The sequence below is a fragment of the Doryrhamphus excisus genome, linkage group LG3 (genome assembly GCF_037039965.1).
Source record: "Doryrhamphus excisus strain RoL-2023G ecotype Guam linkage group LG3, RoL_Dexc_Guam_v1.1, whole genome shotgun sequence".
NCBI classification, from domain to species: domain Eukaryota; kingdom Metazoa; phylum Chordata; class Actinopteri; order Syngnathiformes; family Syngnathidae; genus Doryrhamphus; species Doryrhamphus excisus.
Genome location: NC_136359.1, coordinates 20845644 through 20857403, shown reverse-complemented (window position 1 = coordinate 20857403; position 11760 = coordinate 20845644). Strand labels below are relative to the sequence as shown.

General features: G+C 41.1%; 3 protein-coding genes across 3 annotated transcripts in view; 1 reads left to right on the top strand and 2 right to left on the bottom strand.

The window, feature by feature from the left end:
* The window catches only part of lrrc75ba (leucine rich repeat containing 75Ba), a 72927-nt gene that overhangs the window by 5692 nt on the left and 55475 nt on the right, over window positions 1–11760 (bottom strand). The gene's annotated exons all lie outside the window — the stretch shown is intronic.
* LOC131128465 (uncharacterized) lies at window positions 476–3120 on the top strand. The gene is made up of 3 exons (XM_058071350.2): window positions 476–893; window positions 1698–1842; window positions 1923–3120. Exons 1-3 carry the CDS (start codon window positions 521–523, stop codon window positions 2224–2226), a joined length of 822 nt encoding a protein of 273 aa, XP_057927333.2. The 5' UTR covers window positions 476–520; the 3' UTR covers window positions 2227–3120.
* On the bottom strand, window positions 5955–11039 carry mlec (malectin). Its single transcript, XM_058070475.2, has 6 exons — window positions 10846–11039; window positions 10225–10445; window positions 9652–9830; window positions 9386–9562; window positions 7802–7859; window positions 5955–6542 (listed from the first exon to the last, which is right to left on the bottom strand). The coding sequence occupies exons 2-6, from the start codon at window positions 10424–10426 to the stop codon at window positions 6307–6309; spliced, it is 852 nt and encodes a 283-aa protein (XP_057926458.2). The 5' UTR covers window positions 10427–10445; window positions 10846–11039; the 3' UTR covers window positions 5955–6306.

Below are 11760 nucleotides of genomic sequence, written 5' to 3'. Positions count from 1 at the left end.
TACAGGACAAAAAAAACTATATTAGGAAAGCAGGAAGTGAACAAATGTAACAGTTACTGATTGTAAAAGTACCAGATGGAGGGGTAGGATTTAATAAGCTTTGCTTCTTCCTACTCCTTTTGGACATGTGGAACTGTGAACTGATTATGTGATGCATTCAATTGTAATCTGATGCATGTTCAAATGAAATAAAACCATTACTGTATGTATGAATAATACATATATAGTGTATATAGAAGCATCATTCGTGTGTGTGTGTGCCATGCAAACTGGCCCTGTGGTTGTGTTGATGCTCCAAATATGGAGTAATTAGGAGTCATTAGTTGAGTTGTGAATGTGAATGGTTGGTTGGCCGCTCTTTGGGGCGCCTCATTATGCAAGCACGTTAAAAGAACGCAGCGGGGATCCAACAAAAAGAGGGGCAGGATTCGAATTCTTTGTGCAAACTTTGTTCCCATTGTGAGTGAGGATATAAAGCAAGGCGTAGACAACCTGACTGTCCGGATACAGAAACACCACCATGGCCTCTTCACGCTCCTCCTGGACTGCTTTATTATGTCTCATCTCGGTGCTTTCAAGCTCCATTGGAGTACTGGGCCGCGCACTAGACGCGCATGGATCCGTGGAAGCGTCTTTACGCACGGACGTGCTGCGGCACAGGGAACGCTGCGCGGAGTTGACTGCTTCTTGGCTGCAAAATTCACAAGTCAACCCTCTGGATAAGTCCACCGTGTTGCGGTTCAGCGTCCGGCCGTTGTCGGCTGGAATTTCTAGGGGCTCGGTGTTCCCAGAGAAGCCGCTTTTCAGCTTCGTGCGGCGGGTCTATCGCTGCTGTCAAGACGGGCTGGACTGCAGGAGCGTCAAAGGCCTGCAGGGCGGATTAGGAAGAAGAGGTAAAACTCAACAACTCAAAACTGGTATAATCATAGTTAATAATAATAATTATAATAATAATAGTTACTGTGGTTGTAGAATTACCATAAAACTACTTAAAATACTCAACTGTTTGATTGGGGTTGTGTTTGTATGGGCCAAGTAAAAAGTTAAACTTTATTGAATTTTTGAATTTTATGTATTGAATATTTAATTTTGTAAAAATATAAAAAAATACAAATAAAAACTAACAAATAATTTTTTTTGCACATTTAGCGAAAACAGTGCACATATTAAAACAATAACCAAAAGCAGCATGCATTCTAGAAAATACAATTAAACAACAAAATGAACAAAAATAGCATACTAACATTAAAAAAACATACAATTTCATAACAAAACAAAAAAGAGAAACTAGTTCAATGTAACACACTATAACACACTATTATTATTTTCCGTGCTCATTTATTGTTACTAAAAACAGCAACATGAATATTGTCTGAGTAGAAACGGGTAAGGGTAAGGTACGTCCGTATAAGCCGTGCAGCTGTTTGAAAGAATGACACAGCGGGAAGTACCCTCGCTTAGCATTTTATTGTCGGTTTGAAAAGCTGCCGTGCTTGAAAAGCACATTAATGGCTTGATGAATTGAGTTGTGCAGAAGAGCCAACGTTATCTGCATACAAATGACTCTTAGCAGGCTTAATGTCTTCTCCGAGACAAGCGGAGGGAGTCCTGCTGACAGATTAACACGGCATTTAGGAGTGAAAACAGCAAGTGGAGTGAATGAAAAGCATGTACTGCAGTATTTTTTTTCCATTCAGGTTCAGATGTGGAGTTTCTCCTCAGTAGGGAGATATTGGCTTTGACCATAAGGAGAGCCGAGCTTCACCTGCAGCTTTTCAACCCACAGCATGCGGACATCCACCCTGTGCTTCCATCCATGGCAAAGAGCGACCTTCCCACCAGGTATAGCAATCTAAACCTCCATTTGCAGTGTCATTGCAATGAAAAGTCTTTATTTATAATAGTCTCCACGCCTCCGTTAGGTATATCTCAAGGTCACACGGGGACACGGTGGAGCTGAGAGTGGATCTGCTGTTCTTCTTCCAGAACATCCAAGAAGCAATCGGCGGACCGGGAGGTGGCGGCGGCTTGGTGAACATTCGGAAGGTGTCGCTGTCTTCGTTACATGAGAAGCTGGGTGCATTTGAGCTACAGGACAATGGCGGAGACGCGTGGGGGGAGCTGGGCTTGGCCTTAGGCTGCAGCCGGGGTGGAGTCGCCGTGTCTTGTGAAAGCAGCGGGGTTCATCTCCTGCACACGCCTTTCCTGGCCCTGTACTACCTGTGACGTCTCCGCTGACGGACGCTAAAGACTATCATGACGCAGAACTCCGAGAAAGAAATGACGCACTTCTAAATCAAATATATTAACTTATAAATGTTATGACTTGTAGAAATTATATAAATATATATGCATATGGATCTTTTCGCTCATATTCTCTGTCTTCTTCTTTGGAAATGAAAGCACGCGGTCTGGTCACTAAATTTGTGTATAGTGTATACATACAGTATACGTATACACACCTGATCTAAATCTACTTAGAATTTACTTTTTGAACTTAATGAAGTTTGAAGTAGAGCTACAGTAAAAGCAAAAAGGGGGAGTGGGACAAAAAGCACTTTAACAAACAGGAAATAGGCTGTTGTTGACGACCCTGCACCACCTGAATGAAAAAGCACCCCAGATCATGACGCCCCCCCATCTCAGGTGGGATCTCCTTGTCTCCATCTGGACCGGCAAGGTTACATTTTTTTTCTCATTGGAGAATACAACTTTTTCCCACCTTTCAATGTCCCATGTTTGATGCTCCATGGCAAAGCCCAAACAGGCAGTTTTGTTTCATTGAAGGAGATGAGGTCTTTGAATTTGGTTCGAGGACCGATCTGTGTCTTGACGGATCAGTGGAAGTGTCATTTTTGGGCTCTACCACTTGACTTTTCTGTTTCGTAATGCTCAGGATCTTTTCGAAAATGTAGAATGATTATTTTACTAGGGGCGGCACGCAGACCTCACCGCTAGGAAACCAGGGTTCAATTCCACCCTCGGGTCATGTCTGTGTGGAGTTTGCATGTTCTCCCCGTGCATGCGTGGGTTTTCTCCGGGTACTCCGGTTTCCTCCCACATTCCAAAAACATGCTAGGTTAATTAGCGACTCCAAATTGTCCATAGGTATGAATGTGAGTGTGAATGGTTGTTTGTCTATATGTGCCCTGTGATTGGTTGGTGACCCTTGTGAGGAAAAGCGGTACAAAATGAATGGATGTTGATCCGAAATCAGCAGAGAACGTCAACATCACATCAAGCTAGCAGGTTTAGTTTTGGCCTAGATTAACCATTCTCAAGTATAAAAAGGGCTAAATGAATGAAATTAATAATTTCTAATTATGTAATATAAGGCATTATGAAGACACAGTAAACGGCATTGTGAGATGTAGTATTCAAACTGGTCCCTATAGGTGTCGTGACCAGTGATCCCCCTTTCCCCAAACTGGTGTGTGAATATGAATGAATGCTTGTGGTGGTCTGAGAGACCGTAGGTGCAACTTGGCAGCCATGTTTCCATAGCAACAATCCCAAGTCTTCAATGCTTATTTACTCTGCCTACTATATTGGGTAACGCGAGTGTACAGGTGACTATGGGGGTGTTATTTCATGTCTAGAGGGCTCTAATAATGTTAAAAGCACATTTAGAAGATCATGAACAGGTTTTGTAGAACTAAATCAATATTCCATTTACAAGTAAGGACCCAGTTAACCTCAATAAAGAAGGGACTTTTGTTCTAAATAATGTTTAAGTGCCTTATAATGCCATCACAAACTTCTTTCAGGGCTCACTTTTAAATGTGTAAACGTCATTATCGGAATCTGTGGTAGAATTTAACACGACAATACAACATTCTAACTTCATTTATAGGTCAGAAAGGTGGAAAAAGCACAATAGGTCCGCTTTAACAGGTAACACTGACCAATCACAACAGGGTAGGTGTGGTCATGGAGGCTGCAGAATCCAAGAGCCAAGAGTCTGCCTACACACAATTTAAGGAGTATTTTATTAAAATAAACTGACTCTAATGCCCCACTGGGGCTTAATCTCATTTAAAAAGCCTTTTTTTTTTTAATTAGTCAGCTTTTGAATTTAAAATAAGAGCAGCGACAGTGTGATAAAATAGCACATTTATTAAAAAGAGACAGCATTTTATCAGCATTTTGTCACTTTTGCTGCTGCCTTCAGGCCTCAAAGGAACATTTTGCTAATCCGATACATGTACAGTACATGTTACTCAGTAGGATCATACACAAGCCATCCCACACACTCGCACTGAGGTTCTGTGCCGCCTGGACGGTGGAGACGTTGGCTGAGGGTTTGCCGAGTCTCTTGTTTGAAATTCAACTCACATATACAGTTGGTTGAAAATGACAACACAAGGCGAGTGGGTGGGTGGGGTGGGGGGGGCAGCTAATTAGATAATATATTACAAAATCAATCAGATGACATGAGTGATAAGCATTGCTGGGGAACTTCCCTGATTTATTCACCGCGTTAGCAGGTTAGCAAAAGACGCAGAAAGACGTCATGTTGGGACGCCATGTTTAATACAGGTGGAGTGGACAGCAAGTCTTTGGTTCTCACATGAAAAGACAAAGAGCAGATCTTCATTCCACTCCGGTACACTTTTATGAATAAAACAACATGGCAAAAAAAAAAAAAAAAAAAAGAATTATCTCACTTTCCACATAAAGATGAAGCTTCCGGAATGATAAGTTGGCACAACGGAGGGGAGGAGTTGGAAGGCTGATGACGGTAAAGCACAATAATAATAATAATAATAATAATCAAGGCAATAACAATGACACACCAGGCAGTGCAAAATATCACACCAATAAAATATATTCAACTATTCTAAACAAACATCCTGAGGCAAAAAATTCAACACAAAAGTGTATCATAACATATCTCCAGGTTAGATTAGCCCCACTCTGATTTAAATTACACAATAAAATGGAAGAGCCCAAATTTTTCAGACATATGCTAATTTATTTGCTTTTGTGACAGTCGGTTCACTCTTCCGTCTATTTTCTTTCTTTTTTTTAATTTTTTTACAGCTGTTCCTCTCCTTAAGAGAAAATGTTGAAATCAAAATAAATCAAAGAATAAACCCCCTTGCTAACACAAACATGTGGGGCATCATTTCAAATAAAAAGTGCGATCTTGTACCTTTATATACACACACACACACACACACACACATACGTGACAGTGGAGATCAGCAGAGAGCAAACGTGATAATTATGGTGCTGAATTCATTCATGTTCTTGCATCCTTTCAGAAGTAAAATTAAACAAAAATGACATCATCCCAAAAAAATGAGGTGAAACAAGCAAGGAAGGATCCACAACATGATTTGTGGCGGCTTTTGTCACCTCTGTGAAACACTTTCAGGTCGTTAACCGGATCAGAGATTAAAAAAAAAAAAAAGGCAGCTGAACCAAAAAAGGGGTAAAAAGATCACACACAAGCTTTAAGACAACAGGTTTTTAAAAAGGCTGCTGGGAATTGAACAGATGAAGAGTAAACATTAGTTTTTCAAGCAACAGTGATGTTGTGCTTCTTCTTTCGTCGTAAATACATGAGAGCCACTTTAGGGATGTAAGACTGGCACAGATGCTCGTGGTTCATTCTATTAAAACAGCCGTCAGTCCACAAATCAAAGTCAAAAATGCGATAAAAGGAAAAAAAAAAAAGTGACATGAGCCTAAAACGTTGGAACATCTTTTTCGATGAGCTTAAATGAAATCAGGCAACATAAGCTGGATTAACATTCTTTGGTGAAACAAAAGGAGCATAGTCTTTCTTCATGGATTTTTGAAGTGGATCCAACCTTAATATTATTATTATGATAATAATGAAGACATGCTGTAATTACTGTTCAGCACTCATTAGATGACGGCACGTTAAGTAAGACAATGGCACATGGACGTAGGAGTCAAGAGAAAAAAAAAAACTGAAGATGGTGGCCGCGTTTCCTTAATTCATCTCTTGGTTTATTTCATATGGACCCTGTTGCTGTGCCTTGATAATGAGGAGTGTTACGGAAATAATGCTCGATCCCGTGTTTGCTGAGCCCCCACCTTTGAAGACTTCATCAAATGAAATGAAAATGACAAAGGTTGTTCCAAAAAGGTCATCAGAAGGTGGACAGCAAACATTCACGTTCTCTGTGGCTCATCGCCATACCATGTGGCAACACTTCATGGCTCCTCGTCTTATTGTCCTCCGTGGTTGCTATTTCCTACACGTTGTGTGTACGCTTCTACCCTCCCCGCCCCCCTCACCTGTCACAGTCTCCATGTCCGTATTCTGGTCTCTCACAGCCGACAGAGGCAGAACAACGTAGGGATGAAGACGCCAAACGCCACCAAGATGGGGAACATTAAGCTGCTGTTGTCAGCTGCGTACGGGTTCGGTGTTCTGGGTCCCGACTGGACCCTGGGCTTGGAATCCGGGGGCAGCTTCTTCTTCCCGATATCATCTCCTACCTCGCCATCGTCGTCCTCTTCCTCGTGTTTCTCCAAGCCAGGGTGCGGCTGAAGTTTTGGTACATCTATTTACATGAAATGCAGTGTGAGAGGAAAGAAAAAAAAAACACCTTGTTCCCACCAAGCAGTAATGTTTCCATGTGTACCACACACATGGCAACATTACGAAGGGTTCTAAAATAGCCAACCCAATTAAATATTGGGGATGACAGGAAGAAAGGACATTACACCACATGTGTGGTTTGGATGAGGGAAACCGCTTTGTCATGTTTGATACTGATACTGTAATAAAGACAGCAACCTTCTTTCCTTTCTACAGTTAGTGCTTCCCATAGATTCATTTGGGGCAGCCGGCCACAAATATACCATTCACTGGTAGATATGCAACAAAACCGGACATTTTAATATTTGGATGAATATGCTGGAGATACTCTACTGCCTTCACTTGTGCTCGTTTTAACTTGAGAGCAGGCGACCAAACTGGACTATTTAAAAATAATAAATTATATACTAGTATACTGTAGAATTACAGGTATAAGTGTCAGTTTTTTTCTCATGCCTTTTACTTTATTTTTCTCATTTGCAATGTTTATTCTTTTTAGCTTAATTTTATTTCTACAATGTCCTGTGGCCTGTGTGTTGAAAATATGCTGCACTTTGGACACCTATGCTGGCAACCCGACTCTCCTTGACTATTTAGCTTGTTCGCTTCCTTCATAGTGAGCAGACATGGAAATAAAAAGACAAGGGGAGTGTTATTGCAATATTATTTGTTGTAAATGTTGACCTGAAATTGGAGGAGAAAGCCTTCACAGAGGTGGGCTGTACACAAACAGGAAGTAATGTACTACAAGCCAACCAATCACAGCCTTTACGGTCAGTGTGGTTAGATTTTTTTTTTCCCCCAGAGGTGCATGTCATGCAACGCAATTGGGTTTACATGGGGGGGGGGCACATTGGTGTCTAGGCACGGGAGCATAATCCAGGTTTTAAAACCTGAAACTGCCAAAATGTGTGCATATCTGGCAAGCAGCAAAGAACACGAGCGTCAGGAAACGAAATGTGTTCACACATGCTGGCAAACTCTTTACTTAAAGGTGAAAGTCTACACTTGTGTGGTGGAAAAAAATAGATATATACACAGCATATATATATATATATACACATATATACACAGCATATATATATATATATATATATACACACAGCAGTAATCCCATGATCAGAACATTAACATTCTGTCAAACCTTGGTGGAAACAGCTAAGTGGCACATCTCCAGTTAAGCTCTAACCTACAAATGATTTGACATCCTAACAGACCTACCTTCTGGTGTTCCCTTCATCACATAGAGAGCGCAGACCTTGGGGTTATCATAATAGCCCTGAAATACAAAAAAGACCAGCGGCATAAAGCAGACAGTATAACTACATACTGTAGAAGAGGTACTTTAGAATGGCCTTAAAACTCACTCACACTTTTGACCCTAATGACAAAAAGTCACCTTCCTAATACAGGTCTAAAAATAGATTTATTTAAAATATGTATATCACAGGCTGCATGGCGGACAAGTTGTTAGCACGCAGGCCACACAGCTAGGAGACCCGAGTTCAATTCCACCCTCGGCCATCTCTGTGTGGAGTTTGCATGCGTGGGTTTTCTCCGGGTACTCCGGTTTCCTCCCACATTCCAAAACCATGCTAGGTTAATTGGCGACTCCAAATTGTCCATAGGTATGAATGTGAGTGTGAATGGTTGTTTGTCTATATGTGCCTTGCAGTGCTGTTGTCGGCTCCCCTCATCTAAAAGCACTCACAGTCTGTCTTGATTGTGGCATTAAAAGAAATTATTTGTTTTGCTTTTGATGTTTTTTTTTAAACTCCCTTTTTGCAAATGAGTCATGGCCTCTTTACAAATAGGCAATTACGTGATTACAACACCCCCACCAACGCAAATATATTGCAGTCCGGTGGTAAACACAGAACTGCAATTTATTCATTATTACATATAAGCTCCTCACTATCTGACAGTGGAACATCTTAAGTCAAATTATGCAAATTGGAGGCCAATCAACATTTTGGAATGGATTGTGTTTGACCTTAAAGCTATGGTGTCTTTTGTTATTGGCAAAAAAAATTACATGAATAAAAAGAAATATAAATAAACATTAAATATATATAACATTTTTTTTAAATCTATTTCACAAAATTATATTAAAAAAAAAACTAATTTCCTACCAAAGACATTTGTATGTCTTTTATGTTTTTGATGATGCAACATGTTTTAAATGGGATCTATAATGCTCATTCTCGGTCCTTTGTACTAACTTGTGGACTCCTATTAAGCAGCTACACACAATGACCCACACAGAAAGCTTTCTAGGTCTTCCAGAATCTGCACCTAATCCACCTAATCCAATTCCTTGGCTTTCCAAACCCGTCTGCTTTAATTTATTCCATCCACAGCCTGACTCTGAGCACAGCCACTCCACTGTGATTGGTCCCTCTCCCAAGTGCTCCAGAGGACTTCCGGACAACTACCGAACCCCACTTCCTAATTTTGTCGGAGTAGGACTTGATAATAAATGAATAAACATTTGTGGTTTGGAGCTACTGGTAGCTGGTTGGAGAAACCCTGACTTACCGTGTATGAACTCAAGAGTGGTAACGTAGGTCTGCGGTTATTGAGTCCCAACAATATTGGCACAACATTGGTAGCTTTTTTTATTTTTATTTTAATGTAATTTGTTTTTTGATTAATTGATTTTTCAGTATGCTGCCCTCGGTGGAAAAGTTTTTTTTTCCCAAATTTTACCCGTTCTTTTGAAACAAGAACACACTTCTTTCCCTTCTCTGTGCGTAGTATCGTGTAAACTGATACTTTTAGTGTAGCGGTTAGTGTTTAACTCACCTTTACAAATTCAACTGTGAGCTTGCCGTTGAAAGTCGACACCTCTCCTTGTACACTCAGCTTACCCCGTCTAATGGAGAAGGGCACTATTTCATCATGTGCAGTACTGTGACCCACACGCTCAAATATATCCAGGTCCTTCACAACCACATGGCCGTTTAGTCGGACGTCAAATACCTGCAAAACCACAGTGTCTGTGTTAATCTCCACATCAAAACTATATATAGCTTGTTTCACTTTAGCGCAATTACATTTTGTTGCCATACCTTTTGCTGTGACTGCGCAAAATAAACTTCTGCATACTTCATTACTAGTATATAGTCGCCTTCATCCCGAATTGGTATGTCATATCCAAAAGTGTCTTCGTTGTAGCGTTCTGTCTGGTAGAGTACTTGGTCCTCGGGACTGGAGCGAAGGATCGGCAGACGCATGCCGTAATCAGATGCTACAAGGAGGAATTTAAATCACATTTAAGCTTGGGGAAAAACTGTTTTGACTCTACTGAAACACCACATTACACTTGTGCAAACCCTGACCTTTTCCTGCACTCACTGAAACAGAACCCTTCTGTCTCAAATGGCAAGCTACGACAGAGTTTGCACTGCAGCTTGTTCTGGCTATGGAGCAGACAATTTGATGATATCATCACCTGCTTCTCTGCAAGCATGCATGTATGCATGCATGCTTGAGAAGTGGGCGGCGCTCTACTCTTGCCATGCACTGTATTGCTGACTCGTCATTATTTTATCATTTGCAGAAGCTAGACCATGCAGATACTTCTTCGGGAAAATGCTACTACGCCTGGCTTTATTCTCAACTGCCTGTCTGTCTATACTCACCTTTACCGACTTTTCCTTCTAAAGGGTCCTTTTTGAAGTGAATACCGTGCACATCAACATGCGATTCCCCTCCGGCATTGACAGCCCAGATAACCCTTTCGGCGAGGTTGGGGCCGCCGCCGTCTGCCCAACACTGCACGACCAGCACCGACATCACCATTGCAACCAGCCCGGTGAACAGCTGCGCCGCGAGCCGCTGCATAGTCACACGCAGCCCGGTCCTTGAAACGGAGACAAGCATCGTCAGCATCATACAGTAGTTTTACTTTGCATGGGAGCAGCCTCGCCACAAGTAACTTAGTAACACCACGATTTAGCATGATTTCCACATGAGCTAGCAGGCTGGACGTGATGACATGCAATATGATATGAGGGACTCCGGCAATGTGCTAGCATTGCCCTTACGGGGTAGCACGAAAAGCACACGACAACAAAGGCAACAATTACACATTTTAAAGTAAAAAACTAAGGAATTTATACGAGAATACATGTGGAAGTATTCCAATTGAAATAGTAATTAAGTCACAGTAACATTCGCCAGTTATGCTAGCTAGCTAACATACCTGTCTAACCAGAAATACGTGGTCAACTGGAGTGCGGCTAACAATTCAAATGACTTACCTTCTCGTTTTGCGAAGGAATAAATTTTGTGAAAGTGTAAGCCAAGCAATGGTGATAAAGTCCTCCTAAATACACATAAAGCGAACAGTAATTTCGGCTTTCATATGCTGTCAGATGGTAGAGGTTTCTGCATGCCACACTTGACGACTTTCATTCAAAATGTGTGCATCCACACAGGCTGCTAGCTGCAGTGCTACCAAACTCGGTGAATGAGTGACTGCTTTTCTGACCAATGACATTATCCAGTATTCCCGGATATGAACCAATCAGGCCCTTCTCAGTCATTCAGCATGACGTTTCACCACTGCACGTATTAGGCAACATATTCTTCTAGAACACGTTAATTCCCCAAAAGATGCTGATTTCATCAATATTAAACTGCCAAAAATGCACAGTAAATACTGTATTAATGATATATTTATTATTGTATTGTATAAGTATTCACCACGCCCCCGTTTTCTGGTTCAATACCCTGTATGGTTGAGCGCTTGTCCAATCAGGAGAGTCCAACGCAGCTCGCATACGGTACACTACCGGGTTGGACACACTATAGTGATGAAATCGGTTACTATGGTGACACTTGATAAGCTCCATGGATGGCAGATTTCTCACGATGTTGCTTTATTAAACACATATTTGGCGATACCCTCTATCCTTATAATTCAGCAAACATAGGGACGTGTAATAGAAGTGTTAGGTTTATGAACCTGTAAATTTACAGCCAACTGCCACACAGGGATAATGTTTGAACAAAGTATTATATTGTGTAAACAATTCTTACACTTTCTTTATACAGTACAAAGTCTCTCCGAATGACATGTTGCAGTGCCTCGCACAATTTTATTTGAAGTATTCCAAGTTGGAGTCATTCTAACTTGCATGATTGTATGGATATCACACATGTTTTGTAATATG